A 26,874-nucleotide genomic window follows, 5' to 3' on the forward strand; every position below is an offset into this window, starting at 1 on the left:
TTCTATTTCATTAAATCCTTAATGAGATTCTCTCAGGGATGTGACAGCTTTTTGTGAGAGGACAGACATATACATGAACCCTTGTAGTGAACTGTGATAGGTCACATTAAAGAATCTAAGCGACAAGTGAGAATTCTCTGCTAAGGTGGGAGGAGTGGCGAGGGAGGAGGGTTCGATTCTAGATGGATAGATGAACGCAGATGGACACACTGACAGGACTTAATGCATAAGGTGGGCGGCTTCCTCACCGCTCAGGAACTCAGTCCAGATTTACCCCTGCTTTGAGTTTCTGGTAAGAAATGAGTGGTGTTCAAAACAACAAATATGCATTTTCTCTCTTTTTGGTAGAGAAAGATTACCTTCCATTTGAAGGCACAATACAAAAGCGTTGCTACTTGAAGACCTGATTCCAAAAACATGGAGTCTTTTCAGACTCAGGTAGAATGAATGGCAAGGTACTTGGCCTGGTGTAAGGCAGTGTCACACCTTTCCCAGGACCGTCTGTGATGGTGGAGGCTAAAGGTTCCCATTCCTGTCATCAGTTTTTCAGCTTTGATTCTTGATAGGATTCTTGGAATTGAAACAACTCTATCTTAATAATCACTCTAAGGAACTGCATTTGGATGCCAATAACAGAGCCCTATCATAAAGTAACGTTTTGGTAGCCTCTGTATCATACAGCTTTACAAATGTAGCTTTTTAAAGGTAATTCAGTTTATATTACTTTTTTTGTTTATATAATATTGCTATATCAGAATTTTCAGATTTTAGAGTGCAAATTAATGAAAACTAATTATGCTTACTTTTGAACATAGTGGGAGATGCTAGAAAATGTGTAAATTACTCGGGTAATTTTCAAAATAAGCATAAAAATGTTCATTTCTTAACTACATATTTTTAAGTACGGTATATTTCATCTGAAAGCGGAGTAGCATGACAAAAATCTATAGTGAAATTGTTGTCGAGGGTGTAAAAAAAAAGTGCAATTTTGTGATCAAAGGCTGACTTCCGTGCTCTCTCTGCCCGCTGGGTCAGGTGCTCTTCTTCTCTGCCGGTCACCCTTATGCAATAGCAGTATTAAAGATATCGCTGAGAAACTAACTGTAAATTGTTTGCTGGTTGACGTTAAATTTTGGTAAAAATCAAGTCTGCCTCTCAGAAAGGCTGAAAGAACTTACTTGAAGTGTAGCTTTTAGTCTCCAGAAGTCTGTTTTCTGAGCGGCTTAATGCATCACTGTAATATTTCCTGGATTCCTGTCCAACTCAATATATGAATGGCTAACTGGTAGTCATACTAGTTGTGAGCACAGAGGCAAGAAGCAAAGTAGTGAAACATCTTGCTGCGTATGAGCAGTTCGGGGGCAGGCAGACACCGTGCGCCTTGACCACCTATTATGAAGCTTTTTGCTGCTGTGTCAAGTGAAAGCGAGTTAATTGGGTGAAGCTGTGGAGCATGTTAGGGGCCTGGTAGAGGGTTGCTGTCTGACAGCTGCATGTCAGCCAAAGCCAGTCAAGTGTGGCAGAGAGACAGAGCCCTGTCACAAAGTTCCCGCTGGCTGGAGCTCAGTTAGGAAGGTGAAATACAGCTCCGGTTCACTTTCTCCCTCATTGCATCCAAGCACCTTAAAAGATTTTACACCGCACGTGTCAGCTCTTGTTCTCTAAGCTGTTTCCCCCTCGCTGTCCTGCATTCAAATGATTGAACAAAAGATGCTAATGTTTAGCAAAGTGAATGTAAATTCCCTCTTTTCCCCATTTCTTCCCAACCAGATAGACATTCCACTCGAAGGCAGCTTTGAAGGTTTACATCAATTAGACTGTCTCCAAATTTAGCTTATAGAAAAAAGATTCTATTTTTCTTAAGAGAGTATAAAAATGGAAAATTAAAGTAGTAGAATGAGCACTGTATTTTCCTCTGATAAAGAAAATCTTTAAAGGAGCAAGCATTTCTTGACAATGGACACTTCCCAAGGTAACTTTTCCTCGACTTTTGTCCTAGGTTTCTTCCTCTACTGCTTTTCAGAGAGGTCTAAGGTAAAATGCCATAGCAACACTCACCAGAATGTCAAGAGAGAGAAACATAGAAAGCAGCAGTGAGGTTCTGTCTGAAACTTCAGGCACTCGAGGAAGGAGGGGTTGGAGAAAGTTAGACTGAAAGAAAATGAAAACCAGCCCCGTCCATTAGAGCTGGCTATAAAGGTGCAAGTGTGGCCATTGGGCACTGGGAGTGTGGCTGGTACCACTGAGCAATGCAATTTGAAGTTTTAATTTAACTTGATATTAAATTTAAATAAATGTAAAATTAAATGATTACATATTGAACACCCAGGTTTAAGCAAACAGCACATTGTGACATCGTGCTGTTATAAAAATCTGTGTGTTGTAATGATAACGCAGAAAAGGGGCATCTAAGCCAAATGTGAGGTGGTAGATGGAAGGGAAAGTTTGGGGAAAAGTTGATGCCCGAGGTGAGTCTTGAGAAACTGTCAAAACCTGCTGAAGAAGCCTCCTTTTAAATAGAAAGAGCTGCATGAAAAAGAGACTCCAAGACAGGAGAAAGCAGGGCATGCTTCAGGGTCTACCTTTTGATTAGTGCTGGGGAGCAAAGGCATTCGATGGGAAATTACTCGATGCAGTGGTAGCCTCTGAGTGCACTAGAAGGCAAGTTATCCCAGAGGTCTCATGTACCAAATTAAGATAGATACTCGAATCACCAGGTTTATCGGATCAGTTGAAAGAACAGCAAGAAGCCGAGGGGATGTGGTAGGGAGCCAGCAGGGAGGCCCACACTACCTGGCTCCTTGGCTGTACAGTGTTTAATGACCTGTCTGTGTCGACTACACCAGCCCATGAGCCTTCCATACTCTCTGTGACTGTGAGGACCGGGGTGGAGATTTGAAACAAGAAGCTTGGGAGACAGAAGATTCCCGGGGCCACTTACCCACAGTTGCTTTCCAGGAGAAATGCAGGACAAGTGCCCATGGCCAATAGCCAGAGCTTGCCACTTAGGCTACTGGACAGCAGCTTCGGGCTTTATCCACAGTTCTGTGCCAATTTAAGGATGACATTAGTCTAGAAGTAGCATATCTCTATGTTATGATATGATCTTTTCATCTCTTTCTGTCTATAAGTAACCTGTCTGTCAGGGTACTTGCTTGCTATCAATTCTTAACAGATTCTATGTGTTGTAGACTACTGGCTTATTTATTTTCTGTGCTTAACACATATTATATGTTTCATCTATATTTTTGCAAATTTTAATATTCTCAAATAATAAGCAAATATACAATAAAGAAGAGATGAGGAAAAATCAGGTACAAGTCTGAAAGGATGGCTTGTTTACAGATATTAGGAGTGTATTTAGGCCAGCAGAAAAACAAAGACACTTTAATAACTAATAAAAAATTAAGTAAAGAGCTTTATTTTATCATTATCTTGTGGATATTTCTGTCTACCCTTAGTCTGAAATGCATTTTAAACAGGTCCAGGCCTTTTTGAAAAGCGGGTGTGCAGACTCTTCTGGAGTGAATGTGCCCGAGGGCTTTGCCGATTGTTGCAGGACGGGTGCAGGAGACAGAAACACAATGGCCTGGTGTCTGTCCTCCACGTAGCCTTAGGGACTTGCACCGGGACTCTTAAAAAGGAAGTAAGCTGAAAGGAATGTGTGTTACGGACATGGTGAGACCCTGGTTTCCAGTCAGAGTTGCCACAGCTTCAGGTGACAGGGCGGGAAGGGTAGGAGTTTGGCTAGCTCTGCGGAGAGCCAGTATGCATATGGCACAGTGAGCCTACTAACGCACTGGGGGCAGGACCTGGTGGAGGGATTGCAGCCACCCAGCAACTCTTGAACGGGACTGAACAAGGGCATTTGAGGTCTTGTGTGAACAAGTCAGGGAAGAATCAGGGAAATGAGACTCATTATCAGGAACTCGTCTGTATCCACAGAACAATGAAGCTGGCAAACTCAGTGCCATTGTACATGAAAACCTAACACTAAGAAAACGGCACTTCTGTGGTTACAGAATTTTCAGCAACTTGTGATTTAAGGAGAACTGACTCTGGATGCCCATAGTTAAGGACAGTGTGAGCTCCCCAAGGGCGGAGAATTTGTGTGTGTCTAATTTACTGCTGTATCCCAGTGCTTGGAACAGTGGCTGGCACATTGTAGGTACTTAATGGATAGCTCTTAAAAGACTTAATGAATGGGGCTAACTTAGGATACTAATGGTGGATGTGGGTTTAGATATGCTTTATGCATATGCAACCACAGGAAAAATCTGTCATATGGAATTGATAACGTAAGGCAGCGATTTCAGCCTTTTTCATCTCATGGCACACAGAAACTAATTACTGAAATTCTGTGGCACAGTGAACAATATATATTTTTGCCAACCTGACATAAAGTGGTATAATTTTGATTGATTTACAAAAAAATAATGATAATAGCAATTACCCACCCTTTTTTATTTAAAGTGACTGTTTAAAAAATCAGGGGCCTGTGCTTGTATATAAGGATTTCTGGTACTAAGAGTTAACCAATCAGACACAACACTATTATGCATTGTAACCAATAACAGTCAACTCTGTTATAGGACTTATATATTTATGGCTCAAGATGGGGCATTCTCATCAGACAGCTCTTGTTGTGTTGGCTGTTGTCATTTTTAATTGGACATTCTAAATGTTAAGGGGTCTGTTCCCCTGACTAAATAGTTTTCATGTTTAAGAAATTCTTGTTTCATGTTTTAAAAATTCTTGTGGCACACCTGTTGAAAATTGCTGATGTAAGGAATAGATTCCTGAAATGTAATCTATAGGTATATTATTTCGAATTTTTGAGTTGCTGCCTTATTCTCATAGTTCTATAGGATGTTCTCCCTAGAGATGGTTTTGGTTTGGGACTACTGGAAATGGTCCAGTTCTATCAGAAATAACATTCCTATCATGTAAAGGAAATTTCATTGCCTGCTAAGCTGTTCGTTTTGGAACATGCTCCCAAGTGCTTATTGTGTTTTGAAGGGATTCCATTGATGTGAACCCCAAATCACATGATGTGTACCCCAGTCACATGGTGACTTACACCTGAAGTGCCCTGTCTCACTGGGAAATAGACCACATCTTTTAACTAAAGATAACCAGTTTCTCTAGAAAGGCCCAGCTGTGCCAAAGGTCAAAGGGTCAGCAGGCCGGGGGAATATAGAATTTACATCCTGGATGGTCACTGGGGAAATAAAGACTGTTTGCAACACCTTGTAAAGAGTTGCTAGGAGTTTCAGGTGTGTATCGTGGAATAACGAGGGAACATGGTTCAAAACAGTAGTGGGAAGGAGGGGCATAGAAAACAAGGGTTTTAAGTGTTAAGATATGAATTTTTGCTCATTTTACTGAGATATGTGACTGATAGATACTTAAAATATTAGAAAGATTTAGGAAGGTCATTCCTTTCAAACAACTTGAAACTTTAGAAGACTCTTTCCTTCTTTTGCTCTCTTCACCTGAGCATAGGTTGGTTATTCCACTCAGCGAAAAGCATACAATTTAGAAGTCCAAGTTTACAGCTTCCAGATTATTACTAAATTTTTGACATTGAATTAAAAAGGTTTATAACGTTAAGAAGAAATTCTTCAGTAATGAAAAAGTGGTCAGAAAAGTTGTACTTAATAGTTCCCAGAGAGAGTGTGACATGTGTATGTTTCGACCACAAAAGCTGTAATTTGGCAGCTGGAAGTGCTATTTGGGTTAAAACGAGGGTGCACAGATTGAAAGCAGCCACTCTGCCATTAGGAGTTTATACAGAGTAGACGTGAACTTACTCCGTGAAGTTATTTGTGTGTGCATTTACTTAATGTCAGATTGAAGAGAGGAGTCTGATAACGGAAAATGTGGAAGGAAGAATGTGGTGTTAGCTAAATTAAAATTTTTCCAAAACTTACAAAACACTTGGTTAAAGACCTACCCTCTGAGACCTTTAACAAACCAATTATATTTTCATTTTGACCACACAGTTCAGAGTCATAACTGTGCTACAGTACAGGTTTTAGTGTATGTAAAATCAGTCTTTCCTAAGTAAAAGGTTTTTAGTTATAAAAGTAAGGCACATTAGTATAGATAATTGGAAAATGCAAAAGTTTATGGGGAAAATTCAACAATTCCAGTATCTCAAAAACAAGTGTCGTCTGTAATCCTGTGTATTTCCTTTTCGCTTACATCGTCTGGCTCAGAGGCAGGCAAGGTACAGCCTGTGGGTCATATCTGTTTGCCACCCATTTCTGTATAGCCTGTGAGCTCAGCATGGTTTTATTTATTTTTATTTTTACTTTTTAAAAAGATTTTATTTATTTATTTTTAGAAAGAAGGGAAGAGAGGGAGAAATGTAAGAGAGAAACCGTGATTGATGTGCCCTGACTAGGAATCGAACCAGTGATGTTTTGGTTTGCAGGATGACACTCAACGCACTGAGCCACACCAGCCAGGGGGGGCTTTATATTTTTAAATGGTTGAAAAAAGAACAATATCTCATGATATGAAAATGAAGTGGAATTCACATTTCAGTGTTCGTAAACACAGTGTTATTGGAGCAAGGCTGTACCAACTCCTCGACATACCGTCTGTGACCACTTTGGCAGCGAAAACAGCTGAGTTTGGTAGTTGCAGCAGAGAACATACGGCCTGCAAAGCATAAAGACTTTATTGTCTGACCCTTCACTGAAAGAGGTTGCTGATCCCTGGTCAAATCTAACCATCTGTCCATGTTCTTCAAAAATTTATAACCATGAATTTTACAGCCACATAATATTCCATCAAGTGGCTATAGCTTACTTAACCATATACCCATTGTTGAATGTGGGATTATTTTCCATTTTTGTCTGTTATTATTAATATAAAGAACCTGATCATAAATGGAATTGTTTGATCAATCCTATCAACCATCTGAGACAGTTGCCAAATTATAGGCCAAATGGTTCTATCAGTTTATACAGTCAGTAGCAATTCATGAATGCCTGTGTTCATAATACTTCATTAACATTATATGATAACTTTTAAATTCAATTTTGATTGGCAGTAAACATCTCATTTTACTTTTTATTTTTGATTATTATTATGGGAGGTTGTCATTTTTCCCATTTATTTTTAGCTGTATTTTAGTTTGTTAACTGCCAGTTCATAGCCTTTGTTATATTCAAATAGTTTTAAAGATAAAAAACCATGGGAAGAAAAATTTGAACCTTCAAAGCTTTTTCCTTCTAACCCACACTCCAGTTTATTCCCTCCTCGTAAAGAGAATTCACAGGTTCTTGTGATTTCTTTTTCAGTAAGAAAATAGGCATATGTATGTATATATGTATGTTTGAGCTTATTTTTCAATATAAATGAAAAAAATGACATCACACACACTGCTTTTTCACTTGGACATATTTGTGTGTCAACACTAACATATTTGCCTCAATTGTGAAGAATCGTTGTATTCTGTGGTTGTATAATACTTCACGTAAATAGTACTCTGTTGATGAACCCTTTCAGTTCATTAAAATAATACTTTTCTATTAAAAGATGCTTCAGTAGACACATCTGTATACTCATCTGGTGAACTGTTGTGAATTTAGCCCGAGAAGGACTGTCTGGCAGTGGCATTGCTGGTCCAAGGGCAGGTACGATCTAAATGGTGCCTTCCAGAAGGGTCAGGCCAGCCTGCGCCCCTCCTCCATGGTCCGAGCCGGTCTGCTTTCTTATCTTTTCTCCACAGGGGGTATCATCAGACATCTACATTTTTGCCTGCCTTTTAGGCGAAGAGTAATCGCTCATTCTCATGTTTTCGTGTTGCACTTCTTTGGGTGTGAATGAGGCTTAGCACCTTTCCATGTGTGTATTGGTTATTATATTCCTCCCTCTCCACCCAATAGTCAGTTTGTGTCTGAGGCAGAGGCTGCCAGTGGTGTCCTGATCTGTTTTCTCTCTCTTAGTAATAGAAATTGAATATTACCTGGGCCACTCAGAAGGAAATAAATAAAGCTACATTTCTCAGATTCCCTTGAAGCTAAGTCAGCCATGTGACTAAGTTCTGTCCAATGGGTTGTAAGGACAAGTATGGTGATTTTAGGGTGCATCTTTAAATGTAAGGGTGCCTCCTCCTTTGCTCCATGAATGAGGTTTAGCACTTTTTGGTGTGTTTATTGCTTATTGTGTTCCTGTGGTCAGTAATGGCTGGAACAGGAGAAACCATTTTGGACCCTGAGATGGAACTTAGGCTGTGAAGCCCGAGGTTGCAGGAGCCTGAATCCCTGATAGCTTCATATGCATTTTTAAGAGAGATGCATGTTTTTATCGCATTTAAGTCACTGACGTTTTAAGTTTCCTGTTATAGCTGAGCCCAGTCTAAGTAAGCACACTGTCCTTAACTTGTTTTCTAAGTAGGTTCTTCTTTTCTTGATTAGCATGAGCCTTTTGAAGCTAAGAAAGTCACCCTACGGCTATCCTGTGTTGCACTTATTTTTATCAGCTGCCTCTTCAGTTTTGCAATGGCATTTTTACAGGGGGAGGAAAAGTAGGTTCACAGTTGGGAGCATGTGAAACACAGTTTACTCCCGCGTTATTCATTAATTATTGTATTATTTTCCATGTGAACAACTATAAAGCCACTTTTCTCATACCCTGTATATAAAGATGCATATATTAAAAATATAGTTTTATTAATTCAGTTTCTGTACCTTTTTACATGGCTGAGTGTATGGATATATTTACATTTCAAATTCTGAGTTGTTTGGGAATATATATTTTTGAGACACAGGTGAAAAATTGCCTCCCGTGCATTTTCCGGTATTTTTGGCACTCTGTACCATTAAATGTATCAAAACTGCCAAGGCAGGAACAGCTGGGAGCACAGGGCTGTGAAGGAAAGTAGGAAAAGAAAGAACAAAAACCATCTGGGAAAATACTTTGACTCTTTTTCCAGCCTCAGTCATGTCAGGAAATCGAAACATCCACGAGAAGAAAATGGGAATTGTTATCTTGTCAGGCACAAGACATCTTTAAAGTAATTTAAAATTAAAGTTTAAATGTTCGATTGCAATTTAGAACTTCAGTGCTGAGTTTTAGCTCTGAATATTCCAAAATATTCTGGCTCCTCTGCTGGAAGGGCTAGAACTGGTGTTTTATGTCAGTGCCATAGAAGCTGTTTATTCCGGTGCCGTGGATATTCAAATTTTGGACTATAGTAAAATATCAAAAGTATAAACCCTGACTTTTTTTTAGCTTCTAGTACAATATAATTACATTTTAATTTTAGTTTTGCAGAGATTTGTTAAGTGCCTGCTGTTTGTGGAAGAGCCCTGGGTGGGAAGTAAGCAGGGGCTGTGTCCTCTGTGAGTGGCAGGGGAAAGTAGTAGTCACAGGTCTGGGGGGAGGAAATAGAGGGATGGAGACTCACGCTCATTTCTTCCGCTCCCTGATCTGTGCAAGATGGAGCAATGTATTCTGCTCTTCTAAGCCTTGGTCTCTTCCACTGTAAACGGAGGGCAGCAGGAGTGTGTTCTCACTGGTTGTCTGAACTGCAATAATGCCTTATAAAGCTAAACCTGCCACAGGGCCCGACATGTGCTCAACACGTGTTTGCTATAATGATGAATTTGGAATCTATTATCAAATGAGAAGAGTATAGGGAGAGGGGAAGAAGGGCAGCTACTGTGTGCTGTGCATTTTTTGTGTATATTATTCCATTTAATCCTTACAACAGCCCTATGAGGGGTTAGTCTTCCTACTTTACAGATAAGGATGCAGGCTCTTGCAGAAGTAGCTTGTCAAAAATGATGTCCTTAATGTTAATGAAGGACAGGATCGAGTGTGGAACCCAAGGTCTCTTCAACTTCAAAGTCTGTATTTTTTCCACTTTACTGTGCTACTTTTAATTGGGACAAAACTGTATATACATAAAATAACCAAATAGACCAAATAATATAAGACCAAAACCATGAAGTAATAATATGAGTGATTTTTTTCATTCAGTCATTCATGAGTTAAAATCTTATTTAGTCCCAGATACTTTGCTAAGTGCTTGGAATACAAAGTCAGGAATCGATCATACTAGGTACTCATGGTTTTATAGGTAAGTGCATATAATAAGTAAAAATAAAAAAAGTAAATGCTCATGAAGAAATATAACAGTATGATTGGATGTTGCAACTAATTGTAGTTGGAGAAGGGTGGGGCAAAAGTCTGGAAAGGCCTTACAAAGAGGGGTACCTTGAGCAGAGTCTAAGGACCGAAGGGTACCTTGCACAGTGAACAGAGAGGAGGTGGGTGCAAACTACGGAACATCATATTGACACACTCACAAGTTCCACATAACTGGGTGGCAGAGTACAGGTGAGGAAATGGTAGATGGGGCGAGATGGGGAAGCAAAGAGCTTGTGAACTGCGCTGCAGAAAGTTGGGCTGTCACACGGCAAAGGGCATACCTGTCAGGAAGCATCGAGACCGTTAATCCAGTTCATCTATCATAACCAAGAAGTTGAGGCTGCAGGCTGAACCAGATAGGTGCCTTTTAGAGCTCTGACTTTTGAACGCATTCTGAATGTCTTCTTGAGAACAAATTGTTGTAATGTAAATCAAGTTTGTTATCATCACCTCTCTTTTATAATTCATTTCTACCTCTGTGATTGCCCTTTCTTCTTAATCTGTAGGTGACCGGTCCTCTTAGGTTTTCTATTTATCTACAAGCTCCTTTATAATGCTCCACTGACTCAGGTATCCCCACATGCCTTAATGTCACTGAGCTAAAGAGCCTGACTGGCTGTAATGACTCAAGGGGAGAAGAATGCGTAAAATATTTTTATAGGTTTGATATTGGTAAACAAAAGTTAGACTTGATAACTACAAAGAATAAATATTCCATGATGTGATAGTACATGTATATATATGAATGTGTATATTTATACACACATACAAATTCATGTATGTATGTGAATGCCTTATAGCAAGTGTATATACTCACATGTGTGTATATATCAGTGCATATATATATATGTATATATGTACTCATATTAGGTATGTAAATTACATATATAAATTGTGTATGTGTGCATATATAAATTAGATATATAACTGAGTATTCCACAAGGGAAAACTATATATGTGATTACTGCCAACTCTGATTATCTGTGCGAACCGCAGTGTCCTATGACGCCAGCAGGGCAGAACTGGGAAACAGAGAGGATTTGGTTAACTAACGTGACGTATATGGAAAGAAGAAAACTGTGAGTGAGACTAGGGGTCAGAACGCATTAGGAGTGAAGGTGGAAATGGTGAGGGAGCCCCTCACCCCTCTTGAGGGGACTTTGGTCCCTCTTCAGTCTGTGGTGAGCTGCACACTCTACTTAAAAGCAGTCAGTAATTTACAGAACTGGAAATGTCATTGTGGAGTCCGAAGTAATGAGAAAATGTACTACAGAATTTCATCGAAGGAAGCCGATTGGCTGAACTGTGGCTGATCTTGTTATGTTTGGCTGTGTTTTAGAACCATGTGCACTATGTATTCCTTCCCCTTGAGAATGGCCTGTCTATATCCCTTCAAAATCGTAAAGATTGTATTTGGGAAGTTCTGGTTTCTGAGTTAGTGTCATCCTCAAGGTTGGTTATCAACATTGCATTATATGCCATCACATGAGTGTACATGTTCTACAGGTGTACATCTACGATACACCTGTAGCACTTCTGAGCTGGAAATAGTCTGGCTCCTCATTTTGTAAGAGAAGTGAGACCTAGAAGACTGATTGACCTGCCGTAAAATGAGCAAGTTGGATGGTGACAAAACTGGGAGGCAAAACTACAGTTTTCCCATCTCTACTGTAACACTCTTTCACCATGCTGTGTGCCTACCGTAATCTCCACGCAGCAGTGTTCCAGCTTGCTAAAGCACATCACCCCTCCCTTTTTATATTGGGCTCTAGAACACTAAAGTTGATCATAAATGCTACCCAGGAGAAAAATAGGTTAGTGCCATTGTTTCAGAAGCCTTGGTCTGCAAATTGCTTTGATTTATAGGTAATTTATTGAGTGATTATCTTATTATTAGACTAATGCTTTATTTACCTTTTTATTGGGAAAACAGCCTTAGAAAACTAAGATATTAAAGACTTGAAAAATGGCTATTGGACACGTCCAATTACTATATTTCATAAAATTCTTAAAATGCAGAAATTTAGTGGACACATTTTGTATTGTGAATATATATTTAGCTGATGGAATATAACAGTTCAGATAGAATCATTTACAGCTTATTGAGTAAATAAAAATGCTTCCATAAAGATTCACATGACACCTAGCTTTTATTTCAGGTAACTAATTTCTTTATGAAAAATTGCTTAAATATAGATTTATAGGAGAGACTATCAGAATACCTCAGCAGTTTAAAAACTAGTTTAAGTGAACCTAGACTTTGCAGATTTAAAATATAAGATCAGGTGGTGAATATTAACTTTTAGTGGTCTCTGATAAAAAGTTATTTAACTGTCTTTTACACTCTGGGTTATATTAAAATGTTATGATATATTTCTGGATATGACTCATGAGGAGACAAATAGTTCATATTTATTTGTTTTTTTAATATCACATTCTGAAATAAAAATTTTACTAGCATTTTTGCTAGCTTGTTTTTAAGCTATTAAGTGACTTAAAATCAGATTGGAGTATAACAAATGACCCTAGTAACAAAAGAAAGTTTATTTTCATTTACACAAAAGTAAGTGTGTTTACTTGGCGGAGTGCATACCTTTTGGGATTGCAGATCTTTAAGGAAATCTCTTTTTTAGGTTATTTTTTATGTTTAGGACATAAGGTCAGAAGGTAGTATTGCACAAAGCGAGTCTCTGATTTGAAATACTAGCGAAATACTCAACACCCATTTCAAGTTTATTTAGTAAAAAAGTGTTAAATTAGATTAAAAGGTTTCAGACAACATGGTGGAAAATAGACATGTTAGAAAGTAAGATGAGAAAAGACAACAGAGGGGCCCTTTGTAGACAGAGCGCCCAGACCCACAGAATATTAAGGAGAAGGAAGCAGGGAGAGACCTTCCCGAAGGACCGCCTTTCTAACGTGTGATGTGCTAGGTTGATGGAGTCACGAGAACAAAAAAGGAAACTTCGAGAACAGAATATAGATTTGAGTAAATTATATCTTTAACATTGCAAAACAGGAGGGATTGGTCAGTTTGGCACAATTCTCTTTCTCCAGTCTGAGGCATCAAGAAGAAAACCCTCGGAGAATACCTGACCTTCCTTCGCCTGATTCTGCATGCTCTTCGCTTTTCATGTACCGTTTTCTTAGACCCGTACTTGACGTATAAAGATGTAACAACAAACTTTTGAAGCCTTGCCTAACAGTATTCTTTTATCATAATAAAGAATACTGTTGCTATAGCTAAGTTTTATTAAGCAGAAAAGCAGGCCCGCCATCTCCTGCTCCGCCAGCATTTCCCTCGACCCCAGGTTCGGCAGCGTGAAGTTAGCAGATGGCATTGCTGGCTTTACAACGGCCGGACACACAGCTGCAGAAAGAAAATCAGAAAAGGTGGTTCTTGTGGCAGCACAGCCATACAGCAGTGAAGGCACAATAAAATAAATAAATAAGTAAACAAACAAACAAATAAATAAAAACACGTGCCCCTTCGACCTCTGATGTAATGAGATGTTTCTGTTCCAGTCCTTTTTTTGTGTGTATATTTTATCAATTATGCTATTACAGTTGTCCCGTTATTTTTCTCCCCTTCATTTCCCTCCGCTCTGCACCCCTTTCTCTCCAGTATTCCCCCCTCCCACCTTCTTAGTTCATGTCCATGGGCCGTACACATAAGTTCTTTGGCTTCTCCATTCCCTATACTATTCTTAACCTTCCCATTTATTTTGTGCTCTTCCGGGTCTGAACTGACATGCTCAGCGCTATATGAAGGCTTTGCCAGTGAAAACTCATCAGTGCTGCTAATCAGGTTTAACGCTGGTTGTCGGGAGTTCCGTCCTTTCACGGGGATAAGCTAAACCTTCTCCTTCGTGAAGCCATCCAAGTGGCCGTTTCAGGAGTTTTTTAACTTCCAGCATAAAGAGAGATGATTTCTGTCAGCTGCAGGCTTGCGGTGGAGTATCAAGAAATCAAAAGAACAGAGATCAAAGAAAATTGCTGAACTAGGTGTTAGATGCAACCATTGATTTTTCTCCAGTTGTAGTTTAAAAAAAAATCCACAAAAATGGTAACATACAACAGTTGAATTTCTAATACTTTTCTAAGGCTAGTGATAGCTTCCTTCTTGTTTTCACATGTAGAAATGATTTTGTACAGCATGACATAATAAAGCAGATACATAGAGTTCACACTATTTTGTTGTCAAAACTGTAAGAAGATCTACAAAAAAGATGTTTATTTGGAAAATTCTGCAATATAAAATGGGTTTTTAGACTAGACTTATAGACAACATTTATTTGCTGGGAATCTGGAAAATTCTGACATCAACTGGTCACTATTTTCCCCACTATCTATAAACGCTGTAAAACAATACCTTTCTGCTTTACAAGTAAGACTTTGTTCATGTTAAATATTCACTACTGAGTGCTAATGTTAGTGAAGGCTTAAATGTGTAGCTTCATTGAAACATTAATTCTGTTTTTAAGTATTTAATGAGTGTGTGGATATCTTAAGTTTGATTTCCAATAGTTTCTGCATACCAGTAATGTTTTAAAATCTGAGACAAACTGTTTTCATATTGCAATCTCATATTTTGACATGATTTCCAAATGCTTAGAACAGTATTTATTAAAACAGATGGTGGCATAATTATTCAAAGTGAAGGCAAAAGGTGTATCTCACCAGCATTTATGTCTTATGCTATTTTTTAGAAGTCACTGGGATTGACTTTTTTTCGTCATGCCATGTTTTTCAATTAAATAAGTCAGGTTGATGGATTTGAAAGATGTAAATATCCGTAGTTCACTTTCTAAGCATTGTAATTTGCCATATTACATAGCATATATATTATACAGCATAGGGAGATAAACACTATTCACATTGCTTTCTGTAAACTGCCAGCGGATGGAAGCAGAGGTAAAAGTGTCTGATTGTATTCACTGATTCAATAACTAAAAAGTTTTATGCACAGTTTTTATGTTTATGACATAGAGCAAATGAGAGATACAATCACAGTTGGAAAAGAATTTAATGCTTGTGTATTAAATTCTTAAATTATGTGATACCTGAATTTTTAAATTATGTGATACCTGAATATTTAGTCAGGAGCAATGACCTCTTTTCCCTTAGACTGTCGAATAAAAAAATTACAACGACCAACATAACAATAGCTGTGTTTTTATTTCTTTGTCACATCAGGAGAAAAATATATATTTGGTGTGTTACTAATTAGTTTATATGTGCCATGAGATGAAAAAGGTTGACAATTGCTGGATTATACAAATGGCATTTCATATTTCAGTAATTATTAGTCTACTTCTTTGTTTATGATTTTAGATTATAAGAGTTTTCAATTTATGTTTATACTCCCTCCCCCCCCCCCCCATTTCACAGGCAGGATCACGAGACCATTCAAATCTCTCAGTTCCTTCAAGAGCTGCTCTTCAGGCTGAGACGATTGGTGTGGGGGACTTTTTGCCACTGAAAGCTGAACTTGACACAACGTACACCTTCTTAAAGGAGACATTTGTGAATTCTGCACCCCTGACGTCATCGCACTCCTCTCCAGTAACTGTGTCTGCCAACGCCAAAAGGCCACCTCAGATTGGATTATGACTTTATGAAATTTAAAAAATGCAGGAAGAGTTAGCAGTACAATTAAAATTGTTTTAAAGGGGGATTTTCTTATCAGTTAAATTTTGTTCCTACTCAAGTGGCAGTGGGTTTTTAAAAATTCCGTGCCAGCTGGACCTGTGCAGGTATCTCTGCTTCCTTGAATAATGAAATAGCCAACTTTCTTCCCTTCAAAGTTTTATTTATTATCACAGTCGCTCATTTTTATGTAACATAATTTTAAATGTTAAGGAATGACACATTTTGGGTAATTTCCTTCAGACTTAAAAAAAATCAATAAGCCATTTTAGTCTCTATCTATCAAAGTTGTTTCATACTTGTCTATTTTAAAGCAGGACGGCAATGCTTTAATAGGATTGAGAGAGCTATTTGAAATGTATGCCGATGATTCCTGTCATTCCATGGCAGCCCTGCCATGGTTCACTGAACCCCCTCTTCTCTCTTGTCAGCTCAACTGAAGACAAGCATTTAGTTGCAAACTTTAAGCAGGTTGTGCACAACAGAAATGATGTGACTGCTTTTCCTCCCCCACAATAATGTCACTCCTGGTCAATGTGAGAAGGTCAGGTTGCTCCCTGTAAAGCTACATGATACCACTTGCCCATTTGAACAAGTTAAGTTAACTGCTGAATCTGGTCCCTGCAGGCACTGAAAACTCATCCTTTTATCACGGCTGCATTTGATAAGAAAGTAGAGCCATTGTGCTGGGAAGATTTCTGTGGTAGGCTTAGGCACTTTTTAAGGACAGCTCCTACACCCGTGTAGCAGGTAATATGTTTAGTATGAGCTGAAAAACTTCAAGGTAATGGCTGTTTTGACCTTCAAAATAGACTCCTTTTTTGTTTTTGTTGTTGGTCGGACCCAAGAGTGACGCCCATCTTTGATGCTGACAGAATTTAAAACAAGGCCATTGCCCTGCGTTTTCTGCCTTGTAGCACACAAAAGTAAAATTGTATGTCAGGCCGAGATGTCGGGGAGCTGACAAGATGCCCCAGTGACATTTCAGCCAGAAAGAGCAAGTGTCTTGCAACCAAGTGGTCAAATATCAAATAATAGGTCAGGCAGGAAGGAGCTGAGTTCTAACCACAAAGAGGTTTCTGGGAACTTACTTGACAAGCTTTTGGGCGCTTTGTGGCTTGACAAAGTGATGTTCTGTTGAGTATCGCTAGACAGACTGTTCTTTATCGCCTTCAGAAGATCAGACATTGACATTGATTAAACTCTTTAACCCTTAAAGGTTAAATCCTAGCAGTTCGCATCATGGTAAGTGAAGAACAAAAGAATATCTGTAGTATGTATTTGTTTTTGTATTAATCATTTAACTCCCAGTGATATTAACTTCTGCTGTGAACTGTAGTTTTTGACAGAGTTTTGGTACAAAATCCATATTTTACATTATTTTTCATTGTGGAGTTTGTTATGGATACGTTAGAAAATAATAGTATGTATTATGAAGCCTGTATTGTCTTAACTTTACAGGGGCATTTGATTCAAATATACCCAACTTCTGATAATTTTTTAATTGGTCTTGGTAAATAAAATTAGTATACTTACTGCTTATGTTCTAAGCCAAATTAGCCAAGTGATTGATGCCATCTGAAGTAACACAACATTGTTACCGTCACACTGTACAGCACAAAACTATTCCTTACAGGACTGAGCCAGTGTAATTAGCATTGTATAAATTCTTAGAAAGCTGTTTGTGTGGAGTAAAATTCCATCCTTAACCAAATTTCTCTTAATTCTTTCTCTGGAATTTTTTTAACCATTCTGGATTTTGAGTGTTACAGACTATGCCCTATGTAATATAATGTATGAAATTCAACTTGCAACTTTATTGTAACACAGAAAACACTATTGATTGTTTTTATGTAGATCATAGAATAATTTCTGCATATCTGAAACTTTTCTGCCAGTCCATACAATGATTAAAATATTGTCTATATAGAAACTGATACTCAGCATTTTAGTTCATATAACATCATTTAGCTTTCAAATCTCACACTACAAAGTGTTACCCTGTATCACTTGTCTCTCTGTGTGTGTATGTCTGTGTGGTATCTATTTTTAGATCCTACTAATTTAAGAGGAATGAGAACTTTTGTAAACTTTTCCTTGGACAGACTTCTTAGTCTTCTTGCCTTAATTTTACAATCTGTTAATGGGCTAACACCAAAAATAAATGTATTTGTCTCTTCATATGTGTGGGTATCCAATTTTCCAGATACATTTTATACAGTAAATTCTGAACTATAAATTCAAAAAGCTTATTAAATCAAATCAAAGCATGTCACAGTTATAACCAACTAGTTGGGGAAGGCCATAGAGATAGAGAACGAGCCTTCTGAGTGATCATTAGTATTCATTTTCAAATATAGTAATTTTTGCACCATATGTTCCACCCCCCCAAGAAGTCAGAGCCAGCAGGAGGGGAAGATTTAATAACATATCCTACAGAGATCTGAGGAACTCTAGACTGCTTCCAAGTGCCTTAGTGACCAGTTGCTGCGTGTGGGAGACCTTTGTTGGGCTGGCAGGGACAGTTGCTCTGTCAGCCTCTTTGCCTCCTTAAGAAGGATGTGGAAAGTAGGTGTTTCTCAGGAGAAGGACTTCAGATACTTTTGTAGGGGAAAGGAAGTTTTACTTCACACCTTAGTATGTGGATTTTCTTACTGACCTTCTGTGATCTTGGAAAATACCTGTATCATCCATCACTATTAAAGAATTCTTAAAGTTACTATTTTGATACCTAAGTGACACTTATTTATTGAGGCTTTGCCAGTATTTTTAATATAAATATTTTGCAATGAAATAATAAAGACAAAGAGGTATAGGAAATTGTAAGAATTGCCAGTTCAATAATAACATAGATAACCTTTTAAATACTAGAAGATTGATAACTTTACCAACTGCCTGACTCCTATTAAGCTTAGTGACTGTGTTTTTCACATTTATAATATCTGCTGTCATTGAGTGCTTAATGAGATCATTATTATTTTCACATTACTATGTTTACCAGTGAGATCTGAATTCATTCTATAGACTATACTGAACAACAGTAAATTGATCCTATTTTACTTTGTACTATTTATAGATACATTTTCTAAAATAAAAGGTGGAAAGTAAATAATATTTATTGAGCAACTATTCAGTGCCTGTCATTAAAATAAAGCTCTGATGTTCTCACAATAAACCTCTGGAGTAAGTATTTGCATCACCATTTTATAGGTAAATAACTGAGCACCTAAAATGTTAAACAGCCCTGGCTGGTGTAGCTCAGTGGATTGAGGGAGGGCCTGTGAACCAAAGGATCATGGTTCGATTCCCAGTCAGGGCACATGCCTGGGTTGCAGGCCAGTTCCCAGTAGGGGACCCACAAGAGGCAACCATACATTGATATTTCTCTCCTTCTCTCCTTCCCTTCCCCTCTAAAGATAAATAAATAAAATCTTTAAAAAAATAAAATAAAATGTTAAACATTTGACTACCTAACACCACATGAGCCCAGAGCTGTAACTCTAAAGCCCTTCAATTTCCCCTCTGCCAGGCCTGTTTTCCAGTAATAATTAGCATATTTCAAGAGAAGAAAAACTTTAAAAATTGTTCTGACCAGTTAGGAATTGCTTTGAGAAGTATGTTTTGGTTCAAAATTTAGGTCTCTTATCCATTAATTAGACAAATAAAATGCATCTATTCATCCACATGACTAGTGAGGAGAAAAATAGTGGAGTTTGTACCTGTCTTTCAAAGGATCTAACCCTGGGCAGAAGGACTGTGTGTATATTCTCGGAGACTGACCCTCCGTTGAAAGACACTGACGGTAAGCCAGCCTGAACAAGCTGTATCTTCCCAATGGAAAGGAATGACGTGTGCTCGGTATGCTGATCAAGAAAGCATTAGCTTGTATAACTCCTAGGATGCAGATGGGGATAAAATAAAATACCTTTTTTGGACCAGTGTGGTAGACTGAGTAATGACCCCAGAGATTTTCATGCCCTAATCCCGAGAACCTGTGACTGTCACCTTACATGGCAAACGGGACTTTACAGGTGTGACTAAATTAAGGATCTTGAGGTTGGGAATTTAATAATCTGGGTGGGCCCTAAAGGAAACAGCAAATGCCCTTTTATGAAGGAGGCAGAGGGTGTCTCGGCCGCAGAGGAGGAGGCAGTGCGATGGTGACAGCAGAGGCTGGAGCCCTGTGCCTTGAGGGTGGAGGCGGGGTCCCGGGCTGGGGGGTGCAGGCAAGGCTGGGGGGTGCAGGCAAAGCTGGAGGCTAACAGGGGCCAGGAAGCAGCCTTCCCCAGGAGACTCCAGGACAATGAGAGAATGAATTTGTATGAAGCCACAAGATTGTGGTAGTTTGTTACAGCAGCCACGGGAAACTAATACAACCAGCAAACTTTTAGTGTTTTATTTTTAAAGATTAATACATTTCTTTCAATATGTTCAAATAGATAAATCATTCCTTCTTTTAAATTATTCTCATCAGTTACCTTCATCACTTGAATTTCCAAATAGTTTTTAGGTCTCCCTTTTATATTCCTGCATATATCATGAATATATGTGAATATATAAACAGTGATTGCCTACATTGGGACATTTAGTGTTTTTCTATTGCCATCATTATTTGTTATTTTTAATTAACTTGTTATCTCAATATGTGTTTTAATTTCTATAGTTTTAAAAAGGTGTCATGCTTTAAATGTATTAAATTTATCTTTAAGGTCAACTTTAAATGACTGCATTTATTTGATTCCACTTTTGTTGGCAGTTTTATAGCTTTTTTATAAAAGAAATTCAGTCTTGAAAGAATGTATATTATTCATAGCTCCGAATAGTGATTTGGGGTTTACAAATCTTCTCTTAAATGTTCCAGACCACTTTCCTTCACTTTTTACCCTGGGAGTTCAACACCCATCCCTGGTCATTTATCCATGCCTCTTATTACAATTGAAGTAAAAGAATTTTAATAATGTCCCAAACAGAAGAATCTTTGAAAATTGTTATCGTATAATATTTGAATCTATTTTATCTTTTCTTCAGTAAAGACATAGAGTTTTTCTTCCTAATAGTTCAGTGAGAGCGATTTTAGCTGAAATGATCATGTTCAATATAATGAACCCTAAAGTACTGAAGATTTAAACCTATAGGGTTAAGTATTTCCAGTACAATAAAAATGAAACAAAACAAACCAACAAACAAAAGCCTCCATTCTCTAAGGAAAATATTCAGTCCTCGTGGCTAAGTGAGGTATAAATGTGTACATTTACGTATTGGTAGAAGAGCTCTGTCTTTTCTCTTGACCCTCGGCAATTTTAGTATGTTTTTAAACATTTTTGAGCAACTTTACTGTAAGACTCTTTCTGGCTGTGGAATAGGCCCACAGGCACGCAGATAAGCAGCGTCCAGGGAGCTCAGGCTGTGCGTGCCTGCACGTTCTCCCCGGCCCCTCCCTCCACAACCCTTCCTGTTTGTCAGCTTTGAGCAGGTCTGACGCTAAAGTCCCCCAAACTGCACCTTCTTTGCAAATTAAAGTTCCATGGAGATTTCAGAGGGGAAACTTGGCTTTAATCTTTGCAGTGGTGAGACCTAGTTGATATTGTGTACTAGAAGTTGTGAAATGTCTGGATACGCTATGGGAAGGAGATGAAACAGTTTTGCTATTTTTCTCTAAATTTTGTGGTGGGTTTGTTAGGTGCTTAGATGTTTTCAAAGCACTGACCTTAATGCTAGTCATGCAACGGAAGCTCCTCATCTGTTTGGAAAGCTACTTGGTTCATGTTGTGTGAAGACAGTTTTTGCGGTTTAATTGAGTCATGCTTCATTGTCTGTTATTGCGTGTTCATGCCAGTGAGAGGCTGATTGTTGACAGACTCCTCCCAGGGAAGCGGCTCCAAAAATGTTGCACTGCTGTGGAAACTAGATGAAACACAGAGTCTTAGATCTGAAGGAGGCACAGCTGACAGTGGAAGAGCCATCAGAGATTCATAAATATTCACTGATGATGAGAATAAAAGAGGAGCTTCCTGTCCTTAGTAGATCCCGCCTATGTTTTGCAGTGTCTGCATAAGGGGACATCTTAAGTGCAATCTAGAATGCATGGAATCGTATTGGATGCCTCGTGAAAAGCACCTTACAAGAAATAAACATAGGGTGTATAATAGGACATGTCATTTTTGCCCCTTTCTTCCAACAATGGTAAAATATATTCTTCTATAGTTTTCTAAACTTACTTCTGGTCTTAAAGTAAGAGGCTTCCGTAATAAAACTGCATGGAAAGCTCTGGAACTTGGATACTCCCTGCAGTTCATTTAGTACCTGAGGTTTAGTACCTGAGGTTTAGTCCCTGAGGTTCATTTAGTACCTTGGATACTCCTGCTCACTTTAGTGACCTTGATGGACAGCTGACTATTGAGTTCATTTTAAGTGCTTTCATAGTAATGGAAGCACCACCTTAAGTGAATGCACTGAAGTTTTCCTCTGGGCTGAGGACTGCAGAAAGATGACTATGAAATAGAGTTCACAGTCACAATTAAAACTATGCCTTCAGGTGACGGTAGTGATGCTCTCACTGAAGTGTGCTGGAGTCCAACACTCCTGGAAGGATATAGCAGGGCTGCCAGCAAGCACAGCTTCAGAGGGCACCACCTATGTCTTAGTCCGTCACTATGCACAACCTGTAGAGCTGCACATGGATGCCATTATCAGCTTCAAGGTCATTTAATATATGTGGGGCTTCTTATTCCTGTTGATCTGCAGGGAGGCAGAATCCCTGTTCTCCATAAGAGAAACTCTTGAGAAAGCCCAACCCACTATTCCCAGCATATCAAGTTAATCAGAGTGCAAACGCTGTGTCACTTTATAACAAAACACTTTTGCGATTGACAGTAACTCATTGGTTAGGTTCATCACTTTGTAACAGTTTGTGTTCAGGTATAGGAGTACATGCCTATCTTTTAAAAAAATTACTTTAATGAGGTAGACTTCATATATCATACAATTCATACATAGAGTTTAGTGTAGTCCAAGAATGTGCAACCATTGCCACTTTCTAATTCCAAACATTTTTGTTACCCCAAAGAACACTGCCTACCCAGTTGCCCCATAGGTGGGCACTCTCCATTCCTCAGTCTCAAAGCCCCTGGCAACCAGAATCTACTTCCTGTCTGTTTGGGCTACCTATTCTGTATAGTTCATGCAAATTGGATCACATGTATTTCCTTTTTTTACATTTAGGATGATGTTTTAAGTTTTATTCCTTTTGTAGCATATATCATCACTCCACTCCTTTTTATGTAGAATAACATTCCATTGTATGAATACGCCACATTTTCTTTATCTGTTCATCATGTTGACTGACATTTGGCTTCTTTCTACTTTGGGCTGATTATGGAGAACACAGCTATGAACATTCTTTGTCAAGTTTTTGTGTGACACATTATGTTTTCATTTCTCATGTACATACCTGGAAGGCAATTGCTGGATCATATGGTAGCTCCAAGTTTAAGTGTTTGAGAAACTTTTAAACTCTTTGGCAAAGTGACTGTGCCGTTTTACATTCCCACCAGTGGTGCAGAAGTTTTCCAATTTCTCTACCTCCTTGTCAGCACTTGTTATTGTTCATTTGTTTTTGTTTTCTTTTGAGTTTTTTATTCATCTTTTTGACAATAGCCTTTCTAGTGGGTGTGAAGTGGAATCTCATTGTGGTTTTGTTTTGCATTTTAATAATGAGTAATGGTGTTGAGCATGTATGCATATGCTTTTTGGAAATTTGTATATCTTTTTTGAAGAAATGCCTATTCGGTTGCCTGTTTTTTTAAATATATTTTATTGATTATGCTATTACAGTTGTCCCATTTTCCCCCTTCACTCTCTTCCACTCTCTTCCACCCTGCACACCCCCTCCATTCACATTTCCCCCCTTTAGTTCATGTCCATGTCTCATACTTATAAGTTCTTTAGCTTCTACATTTTTCATACTATTCTTAACTTCCCCCTATTTTCTACCTACCATCTATGCTACTTATTCTCTGTACCTTTTCCCCCTTCCCCCTCTTCCCACTCCCCTGTTGCTCTACGTGATTCCCTTTTCTGTGGTTCTGTTCCCGTTCTAGTTGTTTCCTTAGTTTGTTTTTGTTTTAGGTGTGGTTGTTAATAATTGTGAGTTTGCTTTCATTTTACTGTACATGTTTTTAATCTTCTTTTTCTTAGGTAAGTCCCTTTAACATTTCATATAATAAGGGCTTGGTGATGATGAACTCCTTGAACTTAATCTTATCTGAGAAGCACTTTCATTCTAAATGAAAGCTTTGCTGGATAGAGCAATCTTGGATGTAGGTCTTTGGATTTCATGACTTGGAATACCTCTTTCCAGCCCCTTCTTGACTGTAAGGTCTCTTTTGAGAAATCAGCTGACAGTCTGATGGGAACTCCTTTGTAGGTAACTATCTCCTTATTTCTTGCTGCTTCTAGTGTTCTCTCCTTCATTTGAATCTTGGCTAATATAATTATGATGTGCCTTGGTGTATTCTTCCTTCGGTGTACCTTCTTTGGGACTCTCTGAGCTTCCTGAATTTCCTGGAAGTCTATTTCCTTTGCCAGATTGGGAAAATTCTCCTTTATTATTTGTTCAAATAAGTTTTCCACTGGTAGCTGTTCCTTTCCCCCTTCTGGTACCCCTATAATTCGGATGTTGGAGCTTTTAAAGATGTCCTCCTGAAGGTTCCTAAGCCTCTCCTCATTTTTTTGAATTCTTGCTTCTTCACTCTTTTCTGTTTGGCCATTATTTGCTTTCTTCTGGTCCACTCCATTGATTTGAGTCCCAGTTTCCTTTTCATCGCTATTTGTGTCCTCTGCAATTCCATTCATTTCAATTAGTTTCACCTTCATATGTTTGTCTAATTTGTGGCTATAATCAACCAGGTATGTGAGCATCCTGATCACCAGTGTTTTAAACTGTGCATCTGAGAGTTTTGCTATTGCTTCATCCCTTAGATTTATAGGCTCTGGGGCTTTGAGATCTTCTTGAGCCATTTTTGGTCTGTTCGTGCCCGTTAAGTATGAGGAGCGGAGCCTTGGACTCCGAGGTCAAGGTCGCTGGGTTGTGATGCTGTATGTGGGGGCGTGGTCAGAGCGGGGAAATGACGGCACCCTCTGCTGTTTCTCGGGGCTGGGTGAGGAGCAGAGTCTTTGGTGGTTCACCAGGGCATGGCCACTCAGGTCGCTAGGTTATGACGCTGTATGTGGAGGCGGGGTCAGAGCGGGGAAATGGCGGCGCCCTCTGCTGTTTTGGGCCACTGGGGCCTGCTGAGTCCTGTCTAACCACCCTCTCCCTCGCTGGTCTATCTGTGCAGGAATGTGCGACCACAGTCAAATCTCGGCCCTGCTCCCTCGCTGGTTCCCTGCGGTCGCTGGCTGGGTCGCTCACTAGGTCGACCCGTTGCAACCCTGCGCCTGGGATCCACGCGCCTGAGTTCGTCTGACCAAGTTTTCCTGTGCAACCCCGCTTCGCCAGCTGCTGGTTTCGCCCGTCTTACGGTCAGGCTGAAGAATTTGTTCTTATCAGACTTCTGAAAAGTTCAATTTTCTGTGTTATGGCTGTGTTTTCTTTTGCTAATATTTAGTTGACTCTAAACTTGGTTGTGTGAGTAATGAAAGCAAGACTTCTCCACCCATGCCTCCATCTTGGCAAAAGGCTCTCTCTCTTTATATATATGCGGGTGAGTGTGTGTGATGTGAAGCTATAGATTGGACTGCTTCCATATCTTGGCAATTGTAAATAATGCTGCAATTAACATAAGGGTGCATATATTCTTTCAAATTAGTGTTTTGGGTTCCTTTGGATATATTCTAAGAAGTGGGATTGCTGGGTCAAAAGGCAGATTCATTTTTAATTTTTGAGGTAACTCCATACTGCTTTCCTCAGTGTTTGCACCAGTCTGCATTCCCACCAACAGTGCAGAAGGGTTCCCCATTCTTCACAGCCTCACCAGCCCTTGTTGTTTGTTGATTTATTGATGATAACCATTTGACAGGTGTGAGGTGATATCTCATTGTGGTTTTAATTTGCATTTCTCTGGTGATTAATGACATTGAGCATCTTTTCATGTTTATCGGCAATCTCTATGTCCTTTTTGGAAAAGTGGGACCTATTCAGGAGATTTCCCCATTTTTAAAATTGTGTTTGTTTTTTTATTGTGTTTGTTTTTTTGTTGTTGAGTTTTATAAGTTCTTTATAAATTTTGGATATTAACCCTTTATTAGACGTATTGGTGAATATGTTCTCCCATTCTGTGGATTGCCTTTTTGTTTTGTTGACGATGTCCTTTGCTGTGCAAAAACTTTTTAATATGATGTAGTTCTGTTTATTTTTTCTTTTTCCCCCTTGCCTGGGGAGAGATATCTGATAAAATATTATGGCGAGCAATGTCCAAGATTTTGCTGTCTATGTTTTCTTCTAGGACTTTTATGGTTTCAGGTCCAACATTTAAGTTTTTAACCCATTTGAATTTATTCTTGTGTGTGGTATAAAAGGTGGTCTAGTTTCATTTTTATGCTCATATCTATCCAATTTTCCCAATGTCATTTATTGAATAAACTACCTTTGGCCCATTGTATGGGCTTGCTTCCTTTGTCGAATACATTTGAGTATAAAGTTGTGGGTTTGTTTCTGGGCTCTCAATTTTATTCCATTGATCTGTGTGTCTGTTTTTATGCCAGAACCATGCTGTTTTGATTACTATGGCCTTTTAGTATAGTTTGGTATTAGGTAGCATGATTCTTTCAACTTTCCTCTTCTTTCTCAGATTGCTGTTATGTGGGACCTTTTGTAGTTCCATATAAATTGTTGAAATATTTGTTCTAGTTCTGTGAAATATGGTACATCTTTGTAATCTTGACAGAAATTGCACTGAATCTATAGATTGCTTTGGGTAGTATGGACATTTTAATGATGTTAATTCTTCTTACTCATGAACACAGGATGTGTTTCCACTTATTTGTATCTTCACTTTCTTTCTTCATGTCTGATAATTTTCTGAGTACAGGTCTCTTACATCCTTGGTTAGGTTT

At 38.7% G+C, this 26,874-nt stretch overlaps 1 protein-coding gene across 6 annotated transcripts in view; it reads left to right on the plus strand.

The window, feature by feature from the left end:
- Positions 1-18,527, plus strand: part of CCDC171 (coiled-coil domain containing 171) — a 313,511-nt gene extending 294,984 nt beyond the window's left edge. For 5 of the 6 annotated variants that reach the window (XM_053656500.1, XM_037132070.2, XM_053656502.1 and 2 more), the window contains one exon: positions 15,562-18,526. In XM_053656500.1, the coding sequence (XP_053512475.1) occupies positions 15,562-15,783 (222 nt within the window). In that variant the 3' untranslated portion in view covers positions 15,784-18,526. Of the gene's footprint in view, positions 1-15,561 lie in introns of all 6 variants that reach the window. The other variant, XM_053656501.1, reaches the window with a different exon arrangement.
- The last annotated feature ends 8,347 nt before the right edge of the window (positions 18,528-26,874 follow it).

Source organism: Artibeus jamaicensis, unplaced genomic scaffold (assembly GCF_021234435.1).
Source record: "Artibeus jamaicensis isolate MK-2021 breed Jamaican fruit bat unplaced genomic scaffold, CSHL_Jam_final scaffold_1964, whole genome shotgun sequence".
In the NCBI taxonomy this organism is placed as follows: Eukaryota; Metazoa; Chordata; class Mammalia; order Chiroptera; family Phyllostomidae; genus Artibeus; species Artibeus jamaicensis.